General features: G+C 39.3%; 1 protein-coding gene across 10 annotated transcripts in view; it reads right to left on the reverse strand.

The window, feature by feature from the left end:
* The window catches only part of MAP4 (microtubule associated protein 4), a 185666-nt gene that overhangs the window by 56224 nt on the left and 108046 nt on the right, over nucleotides 1-21396 (reverse strand). For all 10 annotated transcript variants that reach the window (XM_045992048.1, XM_045992047.1, XM_045992055.1 and 7 more), the window contains exon 4: nucleotides 6461-6583. In XM_045992048.1, coding sequence (XP_045848004.1) covers nucleotides 6461-6583 — 123 coding nt within the window. The remainder of the gene's footprint in view (nucleotides 1-6460; nucleotides 6584-21396) is intronic.

Here is a 21396-nt window from a genome sequence, read left to right on the forward strand (position 1 = left end):
AGCCCTGGGTGTTTTATGTAAGTGATCAATCACTAAATTCTACTTCTGAAACAATATTATACCCTCATGTTAACCAACTAGAATTTTTTTAAAAAAGATTTTGTTTATTTGAGAGAGAGCGAGAGCAGAATGAGAGAGAGTATAAGCCGGTGTGGAGGGGCAGAGGGAGAAGAAGCAGGCTCCCCGCTGAGCAGGGAGCCCAACTCAGGGCTTGAACCCAGGACCCTGGGATCACGACCTGAGCTGAAGGCAGACACTCAACTAACTGAGCCACCCAGGTACCCTTTACTAACTAGAATTTAAATAAAAACTGTGCTGTGTCCTCACTACTACTCGCAAGTCTACTTCTATCCTTGAGCAGATGGATCAGCATGTATTCTAATACAAGTAAAGGATAATCAGTCTTTAACTATGGATACTGTTTCCTAATTTATTTAAAGTTGCCTCCTTTCTTTTTGATCTTCAGTCATGAAATGCTGACAAGACATTTCTCACCCTTATGCAGAAATGAAATATTAGGAATGCCATGGTCAGGGTCAGGGTATTCCCTTTCTTACTATCTCTCTCTGTCAAATAAATAAATAAAATCTTTAAATTAAAAAAAAAAAGAATACCATGGTCAACAAGACTTAGAAATGGAATAAATGATTTGTGATTTAATCTTCCTGATATTCTAGGCTGGGAAATTTGTGATCAGCATTGGTTTTATTCTAGGTACTAGGAAGGGGGCCAATAGTATGTTTATTCCCTGCCCATAACAGTGAACCTGCCAGTCCTATAATGAATTCTTCATCAGAGGAAAAAAAAAAAAAAGAATTCTGCTTCTAAGAAGGTCTTCTCAAAATTAGCACTCATCTGAATTACCCTGCAGCCTTAAAGAAACACTGATTGCTAGACCCTAAGAATCTGCATTTCTCAGTAGTTCCTTGATAGATACTAGTGACTCATTCGCTTAAGATGCTTCATTTGTCAGAGGCAAATGCATAAAAACCTAAGCCCTGGGAGAATGTTCATGCCTTTGACTCTGAAGTAGCTGTATCACCCTCTTCTAGTAAGGCATGTCATGATCAAGGGAGACCGTGGCACTGGGAAGTATGAACAAATACAAGGCAAACTGAGAAACTGTTGGGGGTGGAAGAGGTCCCAGTGCTGCTTCTCCAGAACAGCAGAGGAGCTGGGCCATGATAGAGATGAGTACCATTCATTCTTCCTGGTATCGCTTGGTCTGGGGTGGCTGCTGCTTGCTGTGCTTATCACACTTCCACGGAAGGAAAACAGAATGCCGAAAGCATCAAGGAGAGTAACTGTTATATGGGTTTGCACACTAGAATGGGAGACTTGTCACTTGCATGTAAAAATGAATGGTTTCTACCAAGTTCTCGCATTTATTTATTACTTTCTTTCTGGGTGCCTCTAATATGGCAGAGTTTGTGTGCTCTAAAACCCAGAAATGCATAAGGTCAAGGCTGAATACATTTAGCAGAGGGATATTTTAGTTCAAGCCAAAGATCTTCACCTGATAAATATTTAAGCTGAGAACTGAAGGACTGAGTGGTTAAAGGGATGAAGACCTCTTCTCTATCTACATCCCCCCTTAGTGATCTCATCTAATCTCATAGTTTAAAATTCTGCCTATAGGTTAATAACACTCAAATTTGTACTTCCAGCCATCTAGACCTCACCATGGCACTGGGAATTTGACTGGGAATTTGATTTGACTTTCATATCAAATTGCCAATTCTTAATGTATAAAATAAAGCTGAAATGTAACATGTTTCCCAGACCACCCCTCATACAATCTTCCCATCTCTAATGGGATTCTATTTTTTTGGTCAAAAACATTGGAGTTGTCCTTGACTTATCTCTTTCATAAGCATTCCCAATTCATAAGAAAATCCAGCTAATCTGACCTTCAAAATGTCCCCCAGAATTTTCCATACCTCCACTGATTAAGGTGTCTTGCAAGGTTGTAGTCAAGGCACTGGCCAATGCTGTGATCATCAGAAGACTTGACAGGGGCTGGAGAACCTGCCTAACACAATGGCTTCCTTACATGGCTATTGATTAGAGGCCTGTTTCTCCCCTACATGGGCCTCTCCATAGCAGCTGGTTATCCCCAAACTAGTAAACCAAGAATAACCAAGATGGAAGCCACAGTGTCTTTTATAACCTAATCTTAGAAATGACATACCATTATTTCTGCCATCTATTCTACTGGTCACACAGACCAAGCCTGGTATGATGTGGGAGGTTACTACATACAGGTGTGAATATCAGGAGTTGGGGATCACTGGAACCATCTTGCGGGTTGACTACCACACTGGCTTTCAAGACATTATACTCTTCTGAGTTTTCTCCAATCTCAAAACTGGCCATTCCTTTGACGTTACCCTTGCTGGTTCCTCTTCTTCCTGACTTAAATTAGTTTAGTAATTTAAAACTACTCACAAAGAAAATCTCTGGCTAAGATGGCTTTGCTGATGAATTCTACCAAACATTTAAAGAAGAATTAAAACTAATTCTTCATTAAGTCTTCCAGGAAAAACTGAAGCAGGGAGAACACTTCCAAAGTCATTCATTCTCTGGTTGGTATTATCCTAGAATGGTATTACCCTGATATTACTCTGAAACCAAAACTAGACAAAGACATCATAAGGAAACTACAGATCGGCATCTCTTCTAAATATGGATGCCAAAATCTTCAACAAATATGTTTATGAATGTGCCAGAAAATCACACAAATTATACACCATGACCAAATAGGATTTATCCCATGAACGCAAGATTGGTAACCAATAAAATACAAACATATTGGCAGACTAAAAAATAAAACCACATGATCATTGCAACAGATGCAGAAAAAACACAGGATAAAACCCAACACCCTTTCATGATAAATCAAGTACTTGACAAATTAGGAACAGGAGGCATTTTCCTTCATCTGAAAAATGGCATCTACCAAATACCCTCTACTGATGCCATACTTAACAGCCACAGACTGGATCCTTCCCCTCTACCGAAAGTAACAAAAAGAAGGATGTCTGCTCTCACCACTTCCAGTTAACTGTTGTACCAAAGGTTCTAGCCAGGACAATTAGGCAAGAAAAAGAAATAAAAGGGATCAAGATTGGAGATGAGGAACTAAAGCTACAACTGTAAATGACACATCTTACATGTGAAACTCCTAAGAAATATACTAAACAACTACAAGAACTAATGAATTCAGCAAAGTTGGAAGATACAAAGATCAATATATGAAAATCAACTGTATATCTATATTCTCCCAATGAACAACCTACAAATGAAATTAAGAAAACAATTCCATTCACATAATGAAAAAGAATAAAATATTAGGAGTAAATTTTACAAATGGGAGCATAAAAATTTATACTCTGAAAAGTACAAAAATATTGTTAAAAGAAATAAGATATAAATAAATGGAAAAACATTCTATGTTTATGGATTGAAAGACTTAATATTGTAAAGATGGCAAAACTCCTCAATTTGATCTACAGATTCAACGCAGTTCCTATCAGAATCCTAGCTGACTTCTTTAGAGAAACTGAGAAGCAGATTCTAAAATTCATATGGAATCATAAAAGACCCAGCCAGAATAGCTAAAACAATCATTAAACAAAAAATAACCCACAAAGTAGGAACACTCATTATTTCCTAACTGCAAAACTTACCACAAAGCTACAGTAATCATGACAGTATAGTACTGGCATTAGAACAGACATACAGATCCAATGGAAAATAATTAAGAGTTGATTAAAAAAACAAACAAACTATGTATCTATGGTCAACAGATTTCAGCGGATGCCAAGACCATGAAATGGGGAAAGAACAGTCTTCAAAAAAATGCACCTGGGACTACTGGATAGCAACATGCAAAATAATGAATTTGAATCTCTCTACCTCTCTTAACCATCTACAAAAATCAACTTACAATGGATCAAAGACCTCAGTACAAGAGCTAAAATTATAAAATTTTTAGAAGAAAATGTAAGGATCGGACTCAGATGGGTGGCTCAGATGGTTAAGCATCTGCCTTTGGCTCAGGTGATGATTCTGGGGTCCTGAGATCAAGTCCTGCATCAGGCTCCTTCCTCAAGGGCAGCCTGCTTCTCCCTCCCCCTGCCACTCTCCCTGCTTCTTCTCTCTCTAAAAATTAAATAAAATCTTTAAAAAAAAAAAAAAGGGAAGGAAGAAAGAAAGAAAAAAACATGAGGATAAATGTTCATGACCTCAGATTTGGCAGTGGAGTCAAAGCTATGACACTAAAGCATGAAGCATGAGCAGCAAAAGAAAAACAAGATAAACTGGACTTCCTCAAAATCAGAAACTTTTATGCATTATAGGACACTACCAAGAAAATTAGAAGACAATCCACAAAGTGGGAGAAAATATTTGTAAATCATACATCTGATAAGGGTCCAATATATAAAAACTCTTCCAGGACAACAAAAAAGACACACCAATTAAAACTGGGACAAAGGATCTGAATATACAGTTCTCTAAGGAAGATACACAAATAGCCAATAAACATATGAAAAAAGTGAAAAGATAATCAACATCATCAGCCAACAGGAAAATGCAAATGAAAATCATAACAAGATACTACTTCAATATCAATTAGGTTAGGTGTAATTTTTCTAAAGGGAAAACAAGGATTTTCAAGGATGTGGAGGAATTACAAACCTAATCCACTACTGGTGGGACTATAAAATGGTAGAGTTGCTTTGGAAAATACTTGGGTAATTCCTCAAATGATTAAACACTGAGTTATCAAATGATCAGCAATACCCATCTAGGTAAAAACCCAAGGGAAAAAAACCTGTACATGAAGGTTTAAAACAGCATTACTGACAACAGTAAAAAAACCGAAAAACAAAAAACAAACAACCCCCCCCACCACCACTCAAACAACCTATACATTTATCAACAGATGAACAGATAAAGAATATACAGTATATCCATACAGAGAATATTATGAGTTCCTCTGAAAGAATGAAGTACTGATCTGTGCCACAAAACACAAAGATCCTTGAAAACTTGCTGAGTGAAAAAGGTCACAAAAGACCACATATGATTTTATTTACATAAAATGTCCAGAATAGGTATATTAAGAGAGACAGAAAGTAGATTAGTGCTTAGGGCTGGGGTGGATAAGGAGATAGGGAGTGGTATCTAAAGACTACAGGGTTTGTTTCTAAGGTAATAAAAATTGATTCTGGTGATTGCTGTATATATACATGAATATACTAAAAATCCACTGAATTGTACATTTCATTTTTAAAAAAGATTTTATTTATTTGAGAGAGAGAGAGAGTGGGGGTGGGGGTGGGGAGAGGAGTGGAGGGAGAGGGAGAAGTAGACTCCTGCTGAGCAGGGAGACCGACTGGGGGCTTCATCCCAGGACCTCAAAATCATGACCTTGAGCTAAAGGCAGATGCTTAACCCGTTGGTGGAGCCACCCAGGCGCCCCTGAATTGTACATTTTAGTGTGAACTGTATGGTGTGTGAATTATATCTCAATAAAGCTGCTTTTAAAAATTACCATTTATCGAGAACAGCCAATAACTGGGAAATTATAGAATATCAAGTACTAGATTTTTTGGAACCAACTATGAGCACCTGGTAAGTTAGATGGTAAAAAAAGAAGTCACATATGAGTGCAAACCAGAAAACTGAGCTCTCAACCTGGCATGCAGGCACTGATGTTACTCCTCTGAGGTCCTACTGCAATCCAGTTCTGCCACCATTTCCAGCTCGAAGCAACTACATATTATGCTTTTTGTCTCTACAGATTAATTTGGCTTTATAGAAATTAGGTTTGAGTCCTAGTTCTCCCTTCTGTCAAATGAGGATAATATACACTTGCAGAGCTAGGTAAGAAACACAGAAAATATGTGTAAAAAGGCTCTAGCCCCTGTGCCTGACACACATTCAACGAATGGTGCTACTATTACAGTAATAACTCCTTTTGGAAGAATTAAGGTTCCTTTTTTTTTTTTTAAGACTTTATTTATTTGACAGAGAGCGCACAAGCAGGGGAGGGGGAGCACTGAGCAGCGAGCCGGATGTGGGGCTCAATCCCAGGACCCTGGGATCATGACCTGAGCTAAAGGCAGTCGCTTTACCAACTGAACCACCCAGGTGCTCCTGGAAGAACTAAGGTTCTAAAGTACTACTGACTATTTAGTCTTCAAAAATTATGAATTTCAGTTAACCTACTCAAAACAGTCTTCAAAAGGGAGGGACCTGGACAAGCATGTGCCTCAGAAAAAGGGGTCGAGAGGAGAAAGGGTCAACTAAATGTTCAGGGTAAAGGGTTATACTCTGGTTGTGCTTTGCAAGCTATATATAAACTAAAAAGTTTTATCTGAGTGGTGGCTACAAATTTTTCATGATTACGTCATCACTCACATTGAACAGTCACAGGCAAGCCTGCACTTACCAGTCTGGGCAGGATTCACCAACTGTTCTGGTTCAAAGCAAAAGTTTGTATTTTCTGGCCAGCTCTGGATGTTCTGATATCCCTGGTAGGCCATTTTCTCTTCAAGAAATGGAGTTGGAGAACCTTCGAATAGAAACACGAAACCAAAGTTACATGGTATTAATGACTTCTCCTCCACTAGAATTGAGTTCCTACTAGTATCACAGTTAACAAAATATGATAAAATCATACCCACCTAGTGCCTTTCAAGACTTTATTTTTTTTTTCAAATTTTTAAGACAGAAAAACATAATCAAAACTCTGGAAGCATAGCCTGTTACAAAGTTAAAAACACTGCAGGATATCTTCTGGTTACAGTATGTGAAAAGGTTAGTGATGTTTACCCATAAAGAACAAGTATAAAATTTTATAAAATTGTCAACAGCAATCATTTCAAGTCACCAAAATTTTTAAAAACGTCAGAGCTAAATAAAAGGGGAGCTATACTATGTTCATGAACAGAAGACTCAATATTGTTAAGATGGTCATTCTCAAACTGATAAGAGATTCAAGGCAATTACAATTCAAAGTCCCAGGAGAGGGGGCGCCTGGGTGGCTCAGTGGGTTAAGCCTCTGCCTTCAGCTTGGGGTTATGATCTCAGGGTCCTGGATGGAGCCTCAGTCCTGAATTGAGCCTCGCATCAGGCTCTCTGCTCACCAGGGAGGCTGCTTGCCACAGCCCACCCCTACCCCGCCCCCCGCCTGCCTCTCTGCCTCGTGATCTCTATAAAAAAAATAAACAAAATCTTTAAAAAAAAAAAAAAGTCCCAGGAGAATTTTCTGAAGGTGTCAACAAGCTCATTCCATAATTTATATGGAAATGGAAAAAAAAAACAAAAAACAAAAAAACCCAAACCAAAGAATAGCCAAAACAATTTTGAAGAAAAGCACATTAGAGGACTTAAATTACTTGATTTCAAAAGTTATTACACATGTATAATAACCAAGTCAGTGTGGTATGGATGACACATTAGATAAATGGAGCAGAACAGAGTTCAGAAAGAAAACTACGTAGTTGTGGACAACTGGTTTTTACCAGAGGTACCAAGGTAATTCAATGGGGGAAAGGAACATTTTTTTTCAACCAATGATACAGAAACAATTGGTCACTTACCCTTCACCATATGTAAAATCTAACTCCAAATAGATTCAGAACCTAAAACTAAAAACTAAAACTAAAAGAAACTAAAAGAACTTGTAGAAGAAAACAGGAGAAAAAAATCTCTGTGACCCTGGACTAGACAAAGACTTCTTAGAAATGTCATCAAAAGCAGTATCCATGTAAGAAAAAAACTAATGAACTGATGAAATTTAAAACTTTAAAAAAAATTCTGAACTTTTGCTTTTCAAAGATACCATTAAGAAAACGAAGAGAAGCCCAAGACTGGGAGAAAATATTTGCCAATGACAAATCTAATAAAGGACCTGTATGCAGAAGAGATTAAAATCTCTTACAACATAATTATGTTTACAACCGACATTAGGTAAGTTTCGTAAGAAACAAGTTCATTTATCACATTAAGAACAATATTTATAGCTAACTTAAATTACTGGTACATACTGTATGTTCAAAACTGTGTTTAGACATTTAATATGGGGGAAATAGCTACTTCAGTTTTTTTGTTTATTTTTGTTTATACCTGCAATGAACAATGTGTAAGGTCTTAATCTTATTTCCCTTACATCGTACTTGTTCTGATCATACTTATTAAAATGTTATTCTTTGTTGAGTCTAATAATAAAAAAATTAAGACTTGGAAAGAAATCTCTAACAACGCAATTATAAGACAAGCAACTCAATTTTAAATGGGCAAAAGATTTCAATAGACCTTTTCATCAAAGAAAATATACAAATGGGTAATATGCACATGAAAAGCAGCTCATCTTCATTAGTCGTTAGGGAAATGCAAATTGAAATCACTGTGAGATGCCACAGCACTACAGAACCACTAAATCAAAAAGACTGGCAATACTAGGAATTTGTGAGGATGCAGAGAAAAAGGAAATTTCTTTCATTCCTGGAGGGAATGTTAAATGGCACTACTTTAGAAATGAGTTTGATGGTTTCCTTTTCTTTTTTTATGAACAGCTTAATTGAGATATAATTTATCCTTTTAAGTATGTGCAGAATCCGGTGAGTTTCAGTACATTCGCTGAGTTATACAACCACCACCATCTAACTTCAAAGCATTTTTATGACTCCAAAAATCCTATAGCCATTCCCTTTTCCCACCACCTCCTAATAATTACTAACCTACTTTCTGTTTCTGTGGATTTGCCTATTCTAGATGTATCATGTAAATGTCATGAGACAATATGTGGCCTTTTATGACTGGCTTATGTCACTTAGCACAGTATTTCCAAGGTTCACCCACGTTGTGGCATTTGTCAGAATTTCATACCTGTGTGCGGCCAAATAACATACCTTTGCATGGATATACCATAGTTTATATGTTCATCTATCAATGTCTGATTGTTTCCATTTTTGGCTATTTACATAATGCTGCTATGAACATTAAATGTATGTTTTTGTGTGGGCATATGTTTCTAATTCTACTGGGTATATGCCTAAGCGAATTTCTAGGTCATACAGCAACTCTTACATCTAACATTTTGAGGAACTGCCAAACTGTTTTTGCAAAGAGCTTACCCCATTTTACAATCCCAACCAAGAATGTATGAGTTTCAATTTCTCCACATCGTCACAAAACTTGCTGATCTTTTTTATCTTAGCTACACCAGATGTGGGTGTGAAATGTATCCCACTGTGATTTTGATTTGCATTTCCCCAATAACTAGTGATGTTCTGCATATTTTCACTGCTTATCAGTCATTCGCTTTTTTTTTTTTTTTTTTTTTAAAGAAATGTCTATTCAAGAGGTGCCTCGCCGCCTGGGTGGCTCAGTGGGTTAAGCCTCTGCCTTTGGCTCAGGTCATGATCTCAGGGTCCTGGGATCAAGCCCTGCATCAGGCTCTCTGCTCAGTGGGGAGCCTGCTTCCCTCTCTCTGCCCGCCTCTCTGCTTACTTGTGATCTCTGTGGGTGTGTCAAATAAATAAATAAAATCTTAAAAAAAAAAAAAGGGTGTGTCTCGCTGGTATAGTTGGTTAAGCATCCAACTCTTGGTATGGCTTGGGTCATGACCTCAGGGTTGTGAGATAGAGCCCTGCAGAGTCTGCTTGGGATTCTCTCCCTCTCCCTCTGCCTCTCCTGTTCATGTGTGCTCTCGCTCTCTCTCAAACAAATAAACAAATCTCAGGGTGAAAAACAAGAAATGTCTATTCAAATCATTTTATGTATTTTTTTAATTGAGCTCTTTGGGTTTTTTTTTTTTTAGTTATCGAGATGTAAGATTCACTTTCTTTTTTTCTTTTTTTCTTTTTTTTTTAGATTTTATTTATTTATTTGACAGATAGAAATCACAAGTAGGGAGAGAGGCAGGCAGAGAGAGAGAGAGGAGGAAGCAGGCTCCCTGCCAAGCAGAGAGCCTGATGCGGGGCTCGATCCCAGAACCCTGGGATCATGACCTGAGCGAAAGGCAGAGGCTTTAACCCACTGAGTCACCCAGGCGCCCCTCACTTTCTTTTTTTGATTCAAGCACAGTTAACATACAATTTTATTAGTTTCAGGTATACAATACGACGACTCAACAGTTTCATATATTACTCAGCGCTCATCACAGGAAGTATACTAATTTCACCCAGCCCCCCCAACCCACCTTTCCTCTGGCAAGCACCAGTTTGTTCTCCATATTTAAGAAGTTGTTTCTTTTTATATTTGTTTGTTTGTTTCCTAGATTCTACATATGAGTAAAATCGTATCGTATTTGTCTTTCTCTGACTGATTTATTGCATTTAGCATTATGCCCTCTAGATCCAAGAGTCATTTTCTTGATGATATCCTTGGAGCACAAAACATTTTTAATATTGTTAAGTCCAGGGGCGCCTGGGTGGCTCAGTGGGTTAGGCCGCTGCCTTCGGCTCGGGTCATGACCTCAGGGTCCTGGGATCGAGTCCCACGTCGGGCTCTCTGCTCAGCGGGGGCCTGCTTCCCTCTCTCTCTCTGCCTGCCTCTCTGCCTACTTGTGATCTCTCTGTCAAATAAATAAATAAAATCTTTAAAAAAAATATTGTTAAGTCCAATTTTTTAAGAGATTTTATTTTTTAGGCATCTCAATGTAGGGCTCCAACTTACAACTCCGAGACGAAGAGTCATATGCTCTTCTCACTGAGCCAGCCAGGCACTCGGTTGAAGTCCACTTCACCTGCTTTTCTTCTGTCGCTTGTGCTTTGGAGTCCTAAGAAACCACTCACTAATCCAGGTTCATAACAGTCTATGCCCACATCTTCTTCTAGGAGATTTATCATTTTGCCTCTTATATTTAGGTCTGTAATCCATTTTATTTTTTTATGTGGTATGAGGTAGGGGTCCCAACTTCACTCTTTTACATTAGATATCCAGTTTTCGCAGCTGCATTTGTTGCAAAGACTATAGTTGTTCCCCCTTCCTGGTGGGGGGTATGTTCCAAGATCCCCCTCCCCAGTGGACACCTGAAACTACAGATACTACTGAACCCTATGTATATTATACACTATGTTTTTTCCTATTCATACACATCTATGATAGAATTTAATTTCTAAACCAGGCACAACAAGAGATTACAATAGCTAGTAGTGTAACAGAACAATCAGAATATACTGTAAACAGAAGTTATGTGAATGTGGTCTACCAAACTATCTTACTGTATTATAGTCACCCCTCTTGTGATGTTGTGAGATGAAAAAATGTCTGCATGAGATGCAGCGAGGTGAACGACGTCGGCACGTCTATTGTAAACGATGCTGCAATAAACACAGCATGTATCTTTTCAAATTAGTGTTTCTGTTTTCTTTGGATACTCAGTAGTGGAATAACTGGATTGTATGTCATTTCTACTTTTTTTTTTTTTTAAAGATTTATTTTATTTATTTATTACTTATTTGACAGATAGAGATCACAAGTAGACAGACAGGCAGGAAGAGAGAGAGAGAGAGGAAGAAGCAGGCTCCCTGCCGAGCAGAGAGCCCGATGTGGGGCTCGATCCCAGGACCCTGGGATCATGACCTGAGCCGAAGGCAGAGGCTTTAACCCACTGAGCCACCCAGGTGCCCCATCTACTTTTTAATCTTTTGAGGAAACTTCATACTATGTTCCACAGTGGTCGTACAAGGAAGGGTTCCTTTTTTTTCCCACATCCTAGCCAACATTTGTCATTTCTTGTCTTTTCTGTAGACGCCACTTTTAGGCAACAGGCCTGAGCAAAGGAAACTTGAATAAGGCAAAAAGGCACACAAGGACCACGGAGCGGAATGCAAACAGACTCATGAAGCTACCACCTTAAAACAGCATAGGCCCTAACGGACCGATTACAACCAGGCACAAGATTCCCAAGATTCCTAAAAAATGGAAAATCCTATCCTCCTCCCTACTCTCTCACTCCACCCTCACCACTGCCTCAAGACAGTCTCTCCTTTGCTGTCAGGTCCCTGGCTCCCTTGGGGTGTGGTCAATAAACTTCTATCTCTTTTGGTCTGCATTGGATGAACTCTTTCACCACCCAGACTGCCAGCCCCCACTCAACTAGTATGCCCCACATTTGGTGCCCCTCCCACCCGATCGGAGCATCCCACATTTCTGATACTAGTCATTCTAACTGGGGTGAAGTGATACTTCATTGTGGTAGAGAAACAAAAACAAGAACAAAAAACCCATCTTTTTTTTTTTTTTTTTTTAAAGATTTAAGTAATTTCTACACCCAACGTGGGGCCTAAACCTATAACCCTGAGATCAAGAGTTGCATGCTCTCCTGACTGGGCTAGCCAGGTGCCCCCAAACCCAGCTTTTAATCAGAGAAGTGAATGCATTTTCCTTATACATTCTGGGGAAGAAACCTGCATCTCTGGTTTTTAGATGCAGAAGGCACTGGTTATCGTCCCTCCACAGTGGTGCTGCAGCACCGCCCAGAGCAGCTCTCTCAGGAGCAATGCTGAGAAGAGCCAGCCCAGCCAACAGTATTATTAATGAACAAATCTGACAGAGGCTCACTCCCACATCTTCATTCAATGCTACTGACCTAGATTTCCTCCTTAAAACTCCACAGCAAAAGCAGGCAAACTCCCTTGCAGGAACAACAGCCTTCAGAACAAAAAAAAAATTTTTTTCAGCATAACTACAATCTACTCAGAGAATCTATTTCAGTTTTAAAAAAAGGAAAGAAAGAAAGAAAAATGAAATTCTAAACAAGAAGCAATTTACATAATGCAATGGCAACAACCCTAGATACCTTGGTTCTCCTAAAAGATTTTAGAATGGGAAAAAATAGGGGCCAGTTTCTACTGTGAAATTGGAGCACTTAACAGTGAATGCAACTGGTTAAATATTAAAGCACCAACTAATCAAGCAGTAATATCTGTATATCAAAGCCAGAACAAGTCTATCAAATAAGACCCATTCCAACTGTGAAGACAGACCAACAGATTTTAATATAACAGAATATAAAATGTTCATTGATAAGGCTTTAAATTCTACATTGTGAAAACCAAGAAACTACCACTTGTCAAGTTTTAATGTCAAATCAAAGAATATCCAGTTACCTGAAAAGGAGCTGTCAAAATACTCCTCCTTTTAACTACATATATGGGAGAAAGATTTTCTTCATCTTCAACTCCAACAACATGTTGTGACAGACTGAATGCAGAGGCAGATCTGAGTATCCAGCTACCTTCTATTCAACCCGATAGTCAAGACATTTAGAAAAATGTAATACATAGCCCTTCCTACCAACTTTTTGAAACTGTACTTATTAAAAATGTTAATGATCATATTTTAAACTAATAAATATTTTTTAAAAATCAGCTTTAATATCCAATTTGGTAAATACTGGGAGATGTAACCCATATAAACAAAAGCTCTTTGAGGTCCTTAGTAATTTTGTAACCAGCTTTACTGAGGTACAACTGACAAAACAATGAGCTGCATATATTTAAAGTGTATAGTCTGATCAATTTCGAGGGATGCATGCCATCACAAGAGAGTGAACATATCCACCGCCCTGAAAAGTTTCCTAATATTTATGCATTAGGTCACCTTGGTATCAATAGGTTTGAGAACTGATGACTTAAGAAAGTATTTAGAGACAGTCTCCCTCTAGAGAATATTACTATTTTTTAAAAAAGATTTTATTTACTTATTTGAGAAAGAGAGAGAGCACGCGCATGCATGCACAAGTTGGGGAGGGGCAGAGTGAGGACAAGCATACTCCACACTGAACATGGAGCCCCACATGGGGTTTGATCCCAGGACCCCAAGACCATGACCTGAGCTGAAACTAAGAGACAGATGCTTAACTGACTGAGCCACCCAGGCATCCTGAGAATATTGCTATTTATTTGGAGAGAAAACTAAAAGGATAAACAAGGAGAAACAAGAACACTGGGCAGAAAGACTCAGCTTTGGTGAGACCTTAGTTATTAGCTCATTTCATGCCCATGAACTTCAATATCTCACCTATATTATGAAAGGATTATACCAGTATCTGATCTTTTAGCTTCCTTCCAGTTCTAAAATTATATTAGTCCACAACTCTACATACATACTGTAGACTCATGAGTAAGGATCGCCCTTCCTTTCCCCAACACCCCACCAATCACCAAGAAATCCAACAAAGTTCAGGCTTTAACTTAACATTAAAACTTGACAAGTGGCTGTTCCTTTCTCCTTTCCTTTGCTTATCTTTTCTTTCTCCCTCTTTCACTCTCCCTTCTTTCTTTTTTCCTTCCTCCCACCTTTCCTCCTTCCCTCCCTTTGTCTCTTCCTTCCTTCCTCCCTCTCTTTCTTTCTTTAAGATTATTTATTTGTCAGAGAGAGAGACAGACCACAAGTAGGGGGAGCAGTAGGCAGAGGGACAAAGCAGGCTCCCCGCCGAGCACGGGACTCCATGCAGGACTCAATCCCAGGACCCTGAGATTATGACCTAAGCTGAAGGCAGATGCTTAACCATCTGAGCCACCCAGGTGTCCCGACAAGTGGCAGTTTCTTAAAGGTTTTCACAATGTAGAATCTGAAACCTTATCAGTGAACATTTTGTCAGAGAAAGACAAATACCATACGATTTAACTCATACATGGAAATTAAGAAACAAAACAGATGAACATAGCGGAAGACAAGGAAAACCAAAATAAGATAAAAACAGAGAGGGAGGCGAACCGTAAGAGATTCTTAACTACAGGAAACAAACTGAGGACTGCTGGAGGGGGTAGAGTTTAGGAGGATGGGATAACGGGGTGATAGGCATGAAGGAGGGCACCTGATGAAATGAGCACTGGGTGTGATATGCAACTGATGAATCACCAAATTCTACCCTGAAACTAACATATACTATGTGTTAACTAAACAGAATTTAAATTAAAAATTTAAAAAAATTTTTCAGTATTTCTATTTTCTACAAATAGAAAGTGATGAAAAATCTAACTCCTCATATTGTCAGCCAACTCCAATTTTTATAATAAAATAGATTTAAATATTCATATCCAACTATATGAGGATGTCCTTCTCTGTACTAAATAAGCAAAACAACAACAACAAAACCCACAAACCTTCCTGATCTGAAAATTAAACAATCTTTGACATCCTAAGATGGCTGATAGATTTTTTTTTTTAAGAGTTCACAGTTCTAATATTTGAAAACACTGAAGCATTGAAGGTCTTGAGTGGGAAGGAGATGATGACTATATGTTAATGTGTTTCTTTTTGGTTCACTGTAAAACAAACCAGCACACTTGTCTTAGAAATGTCCTAAGAGACCACACAATATGCTTGTTTTGCTTCAACCATAAATCCTGCAGGATGCTTCCCGGAGGGGGCAGAAGTGAAGGACTCTGCTGTGAGGCCAGAGCACATCCTAAGGGAGGAGTGATTTAGTTATAAATGCTACACTGTTTTCAGTTGTTCCTTTTACCTCCCATCACACTCAATTTACTATCATACTGAATGTACATTGTTCCTATAAAAACATGTGTCTCTACACTTGCTTTCTCATTCTTCAAAGAGTTTATTACACATATACTCTCCTCTCTAGCATCCTCCATCCCATCACATAAGCTCTTACTTATGGAAAATAATATTCTTCAACTGCCCTTTCCTCTACCATAAACTTACCTACATGAGTCCATCATTACCTCTTTCCTTCCTATTAATGGGAAGTATAATCCTCTACCTTTATTTTTTTAATTTGGAAAAAAAAATTCTAAACCAGAGAGAATATGAGAAGTACAGGCCACTCTCTTTTCCAAAGATACCACTTATGCAAGTATGTCCTTTCCCATCTCCTTTATCATCAAGTCCTCCAACCACCATGACTTGCTTTATCCCTTCCCTCTTTATTTCTTCTCCTCTGGTTATAAGCACAATTAAATCTCTAGCGTCTTTTTTTTTTTTAAGTAGGCTCCATGCCCAGCACAGAGCCCAATGTGGGATTTGAACTCATGACCCAAGATCAAGACCTGAGTTGAGATCGAGTTGGAGGCTTAACTGACTGAGCCACCCAAGAGCCCCTAAATCCCTAGCATCTTTAAATGACAAACAAAACCCAAATTGTGTTAAAGAAAAAAAAAACTCCCATAGATGAATCTATGGATTAAAAGAAATTTACATTCTAATTTCAAAAAACCAGTTACTACAGGGAGCCTCGGTGGCTCAATTGATTTAGTGTCTGCCAACCTTGGCTCAGATCATGACCCCAGGGTCCTGGGAATCAAGCCCCGCATCAGGCTCTCTGCTCTGTATCAAATCTTCTTCTCTCTCTCCCTCTGTGATTTATCTCATTCTCTCTCTCTCAAATAAATAAAATCTTAAAAACAACAACAACAATAAACCAGCAACCAGTTATTAAAAAACAAATGAGACAACTGGGGAATATCGTGGTGAATGGACATCTGATATTAGCAACTGGTGTGTGTGTGTGAATGGTACTATAATTATGTTTTTAAAAGGAATCAGTTTGGGGTGGCTCAGCTAGTTAAGTGTCTGCCTTTGGCTCGAGTCATGATCTCCTGGGATCAAGCCCTGTGTCAGGCTCTCTGCTCAGCATGGAGTCTGCTTCTCCCTCTCCCTCTGCCTCTCCCCCTGCTTGTGCTCTCTCTGTCTCTCTTTCCCTCTCTTAAGCAAATAAAATCTTAATAGAAAAAAAAAGGAATCATTATTTAGAGAGAAAGACTCTCTCTATCTCAAGAGATAGAATGATACGATGTCTGAGATTTGCTTCAAAAAAATGTCTAGGGTTGGGTAGAGGGAATGAGTACAGAAGAGATGAAATAAGACTGCTGAGGGAAAAATCCAATGAAGAGGCTTCTTCTTCCTCTCCCCCCCCCCCCAGATTTATTTATTTATTTGACAGAGAGAGCACAAGCAGGGGGAATAGCAGTCAGAGGGAAGAGGGAGAAGCAGGCTCCCTGGGGAGCAAGGAGACTGATAGAGAGCTCTATCCCAAGACCCTGGGATCATGACCTAGGTCGAAGGCAGGCACTTAAGAGACTGAGCCACCCAGGTGCCCCTCTAGTCTCTCTCAACATAAAACTTGTTTCTATAATTCTCTGGTTTAAACTCTTCAATGTTTCCTTGTAACCTAGAGATTGCAGGGTAAATCTGTCTTACACAAGATTCTGCACAAGCCAGTCTCAAATAATGTTTCAACATCATTAATTGTCCAGTCCACCTCACGCAGTCCACCTCCCAGCTAATCATACTAGTCCTTCCTCACACCCTTCTACCATTTTATGTAAGCTACTCCACTCATCTAGAACACTTTCCTTAGCTCCCCCCACAGTCTGCCTGCCCAGGGCTTACTCATCCATTCTTTCAGGGTCACGCTCTAGGAAGTAAACCCATGTACCATGCCCTCTTATAAACTCAAGGACCTCTCCCATTGCAACCTATGTGTACACTTAAGCGCCAATACAAACTTGGTCCACGGTTAGCCACAGGAGGATCAGGGCTGTGCCTCCCCACGCAGTATTCCCAGCACCATAAACTATGCTTTGACGGCAAGACAGTGCACAAAAATGGTTTTGTTGAATGAACAAATGATTGCAATTTGCAGGGGGGCAAAAATTTATCTGGAGGTAAAAATACTGGTACTCTGCTGGGTTTTTTCTTAAAGATGCAACCTACAAATTAAGATTCTACTTTTTGCACCACTTTGTTCCACTTTATTATGTTTATTATATTTTTGCTGAATGTTAAAACATTATAATCAGTGGGTAATTTTCTTTTTCTAAATGTTCAGGCCACTAAACAATAGAAATTAACATTAAACTAAATTGGCTCATTCAAAGACTTAAATATGCCTGGTCAGAGTAGGCCAAGACACTTGAGAGTAAAAGGAGCAAATAGTAATAATTAGGTCACAGCCAATAGGCATAATTAACCATGACTGTCATATACCTAGGACAAGATATATAGCAACCCTAATTAAAGGAATATAAAAACTAGGCTCTTCAGACAAAACAGGAATTAAAATATTTGCTTAAAATGTCAATAACTCACAATGAACTCCATCTCTATTTCACATTCTCTTAAACCAGTTATATTTCTGTATTTAAGTTATGGCAGATGTTAAAAAGATTTTGGTTTAAAGGAAGAAAAAAAAGATTTACAAGTACCCATATTCAAAATTCGGCTGTGAGAGACATCACATGTGAACGTTAAACTGCATTCATGTCCACAACCATATTTAAATGATTCTACTCATTTGGCCAATTTCTTCCAGATGACTATGGATAACTGACATTCCAGTTCTAAACTGAAGATGAAAAACCACTTTCCCAAGTAGGGCAAATTATTCATGGGTACTTACTCTTCTCATTACAGAATTTTATTTGGAACACTGAAACACAAATGAATCAAAGAGGAAGTCAATGTCCAAACATATCATTCTCTTCCTGTTTCTCGTTCCCTCAGATTCTGAAGGATTTTTTCACTCTGATCAAGTCTGTCAGGAGAAAAGGTCTGTGGGAGGGCCTGGTCTCCCATTGCTTTCGCACCCCTTCCTTCTCCTGGCACACAGCTGGACATGTGATGAGATCGTCCACCCTGAGGCCGCACAGAGAGGCATTCACTCAGGCAGAAGTTTAGGTTTCAAACCCTGGTCCTCTCACTCGAAGTTGCTCTCACAGGCAACTTTCCTTCCTACACTGCCTCACATCCTGTTACCAGACAAGGGATACCAGATGAAATGATCTTCCAGGATCCTCCTAGAACGGACAAATCTCTAATTCCTTGGTTTACTAATGGTTAATAAAAGGGTATCACTGCAAGCACCTGTTGCTATAGCCTTCTCTTTACTCCACAAATGCAAGAAAAACACAAGTGTTGTTCTTTGCAGTCACTGGGCATAACCATGGCCCACTATTTAGAAAAGTGTGTTAACAGTGCATGTGAACACACACCAAGTCTTCAGAAGAGGGGTCCACTGGTGCCCTAAAAGGTGATCAATTTTCTTTCAACCGAATGAAGTAAGGTAACTTTTAACTCAATCATTCAGAATTTCATATTTATCCATTTCAGTTGGTTGACCAAGTCAAACTGCAGGGATTTTTTTTTAACTAAGATGAATGAATCAAACATAACAAAGATATCGATAATTTTATTCTCATTCATTCAAATACAAAGTTAAACACCTAGACTACGTGCCAGATTCCAGTTCTTTTCTCTCTTCTTGATCCTGTGGTGCTCCAGTGGTATGGGAGACACTCAATGGTGCTCACCCCCACAAGTTTCGGTGGCACTCCACACATGGCTTTATGTGAGTTCTGCTGTCACCCCAGGTAGCTTCCTAGTACAGCCAGCCAGGGCGGCTTTCTAGAAAGTTCTGTTGGTTGCCCAGAAAGTGGCATTCCTCCTTGCCAGGCTCAGCCTGTGGCATCTCAGGATCTTCTCCACACTCCAGTGGAGTACAGACAGCTGTACCTTCTTCAAAGAGGTCTGAATCTCAAGCTTGGGTAGGCTCTCTTCCAAACGCATCCCTTTCTTACATACTCTCTGTCAGGCACAAGACGTAGTTAACTATTACCCTGTATCTGCTATTTCTATATTCTTCAGAGCTCTTTCTGCCCCTTAAATTTCTTACTAGTTACTAATGCTTTATTTTAACTTTCCCTTTTCCAAACTACTTTGTTTCTGTTTCTTAACTGGACCCTGACACCGAACTGGTACCAAGAGTCAGGCAATCCAAGAACATAAACTTCCAAACATGGAATACGGTGGCTGGTTTAGTCAGGCCTTTGGGTTTTACGTGCAGCGCTAGTAAGAACCTTGTCAATGGGGAACAGTACAGAGAAGGGGAACAGAATGCTAGGGACCCAGGGCCCGCTGCAGCAACACAACTAATTAAGCTCTCTGTGATCGCTGAAGCGCAAACTGAAGCAAGTAGCCGGGGATCCCAAGCACATTCAGGCAATGATGCGGCCTACAACAGCTGCAATACAAGTGAATTCTCTCCACAGAACACACGCAGTGCTTACTGAAACGCGGTGACAAACTCAGGTCTCTCAAGCTCTGAGAGTCAGTCTGAGAACCAGCGAGTTTACATCACAGACTCAAATAATCTCTTATTTCCTATTAGCCAAGGCTACTACTGTTAAGGAAAATCAAACAAAAAAGTTCAATACAAAAACTGGAACTCACAGTCTCACCTAGTGTCTCGTGTGCAGTCAGGACACAGACTGGAAGGGAAGAGAATAATGACACTTGGAATGGAGACATCTGGTTATATCCAGATAAGAGTGATCATCCTGAAACCCATGTCACTTGGAGCCTAGCCTTCCAGTGAAGGAGCCTGCCCTCTGATGTTTGAGGGTGCTGGTCTTTCTGATTCAAAACCCCAAGAAAAGTTCAGCTGGGGCAGAGGCCTTGAAAGGGGATGCTCATCTTCCTCACAGCCTACCACAACTACCCTCTGTTGCCTCTGGACCTGTAACTATGGTCAAATCTCAACATGCTCTAGGGTAGGGCTTGGCAAGCTACAGTCCATGGGCCAAACGTGCCCTACCATCTGTTTTCGTACATGGCCTGTGAATAATTTTTACATTTTTAAAAAACAAAACTTCATTTTTAAGAATAGTTTTAGGCTCCCAGCAAAATTGAACAGAAAATACTGAGATTTCCTATAAACCCCTCCCGTATACAGCAACCCCCACCACCATCAACATCCCCCAGAACCTGGGTACATTTCCTACAATCCACGAACCTACACTGACACATCATTATCACCCAAAGTCCACAGGGTTTTTACATTTTTAAATGGTTTAAAAATATAAAAGGAAAATTTTCTGACATGTAAAAATTATTTTAAAGTTCACATTTCAGTGTCCATGAATAAAGTTTTACTGGAACATAGCCTGTTCGCTTGTTTATGTATTATCTATAGCTGTTTTTGTGCTATAGTGGCAGAGCTCAGTATCTGTGACAGAGACTGTATGGACTGCAAAACCTAAAATACTTAAATATGGACCTTTGTAGATAAGTGTGCACCAACCCAGATCGAGGAGGACAGGTATACACTATGATCCTGAAGAAAACAGCCTGTGCACCCCCCCCCAAAAAAAGTATGATTCTGATAATAAAACCAGGGGAACATGTGTAAGAATAGATTCTAAGGATGTCTGACCACAGAAGTAGGATCTAGTTCTATGTTGGGCTTAATATATTGGTACGGGTTCACTCACTAGAGATTCCAAATTTAATGTGTTAGCTTATGCAGCTCAAAGTAGCTCTAAGCAGCTCATTCAGTTGGCTGACTGAAATGTGGACTCAAAAGTGAACTACATTTAATGAGGTAGAGATGCCAAAGCTTCCCCAGCAAGA

The sequence above is a fragment of the Meles meles genome, chromosome 20, assembly GCF_922984935.1.
Source record: "Meles meles chromosome 20, mMelMel3.1 paternal haplotype, whole genome shotgun sequence".
NCBI lineage: Eukaryota > Metazoa > Chordata > Mammalia > Carnivora > Mustelidae > Meles > Meles meles.